At 38.1% G+C, this 3,340-nt stretch overlaps 2 protein-coding genes across 2 annotated transcripts in view; both read left to right on the top strand.

The window, feature by feature from the left end:
- Positions 1-2,295, top strand: part of LOC119412118 (kinesin-like protein KIF21B) — a 40,315-nt gene extending 38,020 nt beyond the window's left edge. Inside the window, exon 12 of the mRNA XM_037679092.1 lies at positions 2,278-2,295. Within this exon, the coding sequence (XP_037535020.1) occupies positions 2,278-2,295 (18 nt within the window). The remainder of the gene's footprint in view (positions 1-2,277) is intronic.
- Positions 2,296-3,096: 801 nt separating this feature from the next.
- The window catches only part of LOC119412119 (trypsin-like), a 4,502-nt gene continuing 4,258 nt past the window's right edge, over positions 3,097-3,340 (top strand). The window contains exon 1 of the mRNA XM_037679093.1: positions 3,097-3,106. Within this exon, the coding sequence (XP_037535021.1) occupies positions 3,097-3,106 (10 nt within the window). The remainder of the gene's footprint in view (positions 3,107-3,340) is intronic.

The following is a 3,340-nucleotide window of genomic DNA, read 5'->3' on the forward strand; positions in this document are numbered from 1 at the left end:
AAGTATAGGTCTAATGTTATCTGGTCTAGTGTTGATGTGGTTTACAGCAATCTTGGCCACGTATAAAGTTTCCCTGTCTACAGAACATTTTGGCCACTAAATATTACAAATTATGTTGATATGAAGTGGACTACCTCAAGTTGTTATTGATTAGGCCCCTGCAAGTTACTTGCAACGTAAATTACCCCCCCATGCACACACACACACCTTGTTTACTCTATAGCCTGTAACTGAAATCATATAGTCAACCAACCGTCATAACCAGTGTCCCTGTATGAATTAAGGTGGTTATTGCTTTATTTCAATAAGTGATGCTGAAAACCTGAACATATCTATACATTTGTTTACAGATTATTATCAATAACATACATCATGCAGACCATTATAGACCACAATAAAAATGCATTTACCACCATTATAACAAAAACGTATATTAACTAATTATTATCGTACTTATGTCAAACATGATGTGTGGCCATGAAGGATGTTTTTATACTCAGATTTTGTAGAATTATGAGTAGATAGGTTTGCCTCGATTGTATGTAGTCTAATCATTTTAGGCTTCAATCCCAACATATAAGCAGCATAACAGCTCTTGACAAGTATGTATTTTCATATTAGAAATGGGTACATCATAAACCAACAAAAACTTTTAAGCTGTGCAACTTGTTCTAAACTTGATAATCTGTGTCCGTCATTGACTTTACTGTCAGTTGCCCCCCCAACAATCCTACAAGCCATTGCCCATTAGGTGGTGCTAAACAAAGATGGTGCTATCTGTGCAAAGTGTATTAATGTTTCAGATATTTCTAATGCTTTGTGGATAAATTGAGATTAGAAATGTATAAAAAAAGCAATACATTCATTGACAATACATATTTTTAAGATCTTTAAAAATAAATGCTGCACCGGAACAATTTATTCAATATTAAGTGCTTTAAAACCATTAAATAGATTTTTTTTAACAGAGATTTAGCTATTTTTGTCTTGATTGATATTGATTAGCTGTGGTAGCCATCTTGAACTGGGTTAACTCGCACACTCAAACTGGGAGCTGGTTCTACAGGACAGGAGCCTGGTGGCTCTCTGAAGGCTTTGCCTCTAAATCTGGACAGATTGAGTACAGCAAACAAGTTTGATATATGTCAACAGTGAGAATATACAATGATACAGCACAACTAGAGACTGCAATTCATGTTGCAGAGTGAGAAACCTGGCACTGTCAAATTGCTATTGCCCGTTTGACAAAAGTGTATCTACTGTACATCACAGCTTCAGAAGTCCTAAGAACTGAGTCATGCTAAAGCTCATAAATGTGGCAAACAGCCTATAAATCATCTTGTTTGTGTATGAGGGATGCACTTCCTGCTCATGTGGCAGTTCTGCCTATTGTGGTGTTTTCTCAGTAGTGACGCCCGCTGTTTACAAGAAGGACAGCTATGAGAGTAGCCCAGATCTCCAATGCTGATATAAACAGCAACTACCAGTACATTAGGCTGACATCACAACTTGCCTGCACCAGAACCAGTTCCTGATATAATCTGGTTTTAACTCTCAGGCTCCTTCCCCTCCCGCTATCTTGTCACTCGCACTTTTGTTGCTGCTGTGGTGGGAGGGACGCAGCAGCCACGGTACGTTTAAGAGAGACGGAGGAGGAGAGTGCAGACCTGAGCAGATGCTTTAGATTTTGAAAGGGCTTTAACTTCACACAATTTAGTTTATCTTGGTAAATTTATTATTCTAAAAACCAGAAACTGTAGTTTACATCCTTTATGTCATGTGGCTCTTGGACTGGATCTTCTCCATCAATACAGCTGTAGTGAAACTTGCCAGTGGTCTAACATGCACGTGAGTAGTGCAGTTCTTGTGCATGTATTGAGAAGAAGAGAAAATGATGTTAAGATAGCTGCGCTTTTGTTGTTGCGCTTTATTTTTTGCAGTTTACGCAGTGCATGGCTGACTTATTAACGGGTTCATGTATTTTTTATTAGGTACCCGACTACCTGAATGCTGTTTTGTTTGGATGAACAGGTCTGGTGCGTTTGTGGTTCATGTTTTGAAGGGACTGATTTTGATTTTATTGCTAATTAAAATTAATAGTCATTTAGATCTATATAATTACTTGTTTCTGTCATTTTAGTTGCTTCAAATGTAATTTTGAGCTGCAGTTATACTAGAGAGATTAAGTAGTAATGGTCTTTGTTGGCGATTATAGTCCAGTGACTTGGGTCTCTGTTGTCACTTGCGTTCATCTCTTTGTTTCTTTCCTGGCTTTAGCTGTGGTACATTACATAACCCATCAACTCTTTTATCATCTGCAGCTCTCTACGGTTCTATATCCTCACACTGCAGGTTTAAAACCACCCCTCCCCCCCACCGTCTGTGATAGAAATGTAAAAATACATGTGCTGTTTGTAAAGGGGAGTTAGGGTTTTAGCTTTTTATGCAGATATTGTTTGTCATCTTAAGAAAACTCTTTGGTAGTGTCATGCTGTAGTTGTTTGTCTTCATCGTTTTCTTTTATTTTGCCTGGCTTGAAATGTATGAAAATTAATCTGGTTTGTTAACCTTTTTTTAAGTCAACTTGCATTACTCAGTGTATTGAGAACATGGAAGTTAAATTGATTAACATTAAGGAAAGCTAGCATAATATGTGTTGAGGCTTCAGTAGGTGTTGAAGTGCTAAAATAACCAGTGGACTAAATTCATTTACACGTTGCATGCATTGCACCCTCATGGGATTTACCTTGTGCTGCTGTTTTATTCTGCTGCTCAGGCACTTTGCATTGATTTTATTTGGAGGGAGGGGAGCAGGAACAACAATATTTTTGGCCCGACTCCATCCTCAGGAACTTCGTTTTATCATATGTCCATGTTTATTTCTGATGAGGCTGAAGTGGTGGAAACGATACAGCCAGGAGAAAACAGGGGGGCACTACTGACACACAATGTCATGTCAGATGCTTTCTGGAACAATGGACCTGTCAAGGAGTTGTGGTTCGGTTGAGTTCAGTTCTTCTTGGAAAATGTGTCCCAGATTGCAGTTCAGAGACAAGTCACAAGGAGTTTCGTATATTGGCCTTTTTTTGTAATACAATGAGTACCGGTAAATGTTTATCAGTTTTTTTTAGAGTTTCTTTATTTGTTATTTGCGCACCACATGTGGTGCACCCTGTATGTACATGTGGTGAAGTTAAATTTTGTACACAGGGTCCTCCCAGTTCCATCCAACAATAAAATGTAAAAGAAAAACAGGAATAAGATCTAAGATGTGAACTAAGAAAAACTAAAAATACGCCAAGCACTAATAGCATCAAAACAATACGCCGAACAGCAGCAC

This window comes from Nematolebias whitei, chromosome 7, assembly GCF_014905685.2.
Source record: "Nematolebias whitei isolate Nwh7 chromosome 7, NemWhi1, whole genome shotgun sequence".
NCBI classification, from domain to species: domain Eukaryota; kingdom Metazoa; phylum Chordata; class Actinopteri; order Cyprinodontiformes; family Rivulidae; genus Nematolebias; species Nematolebias whitei.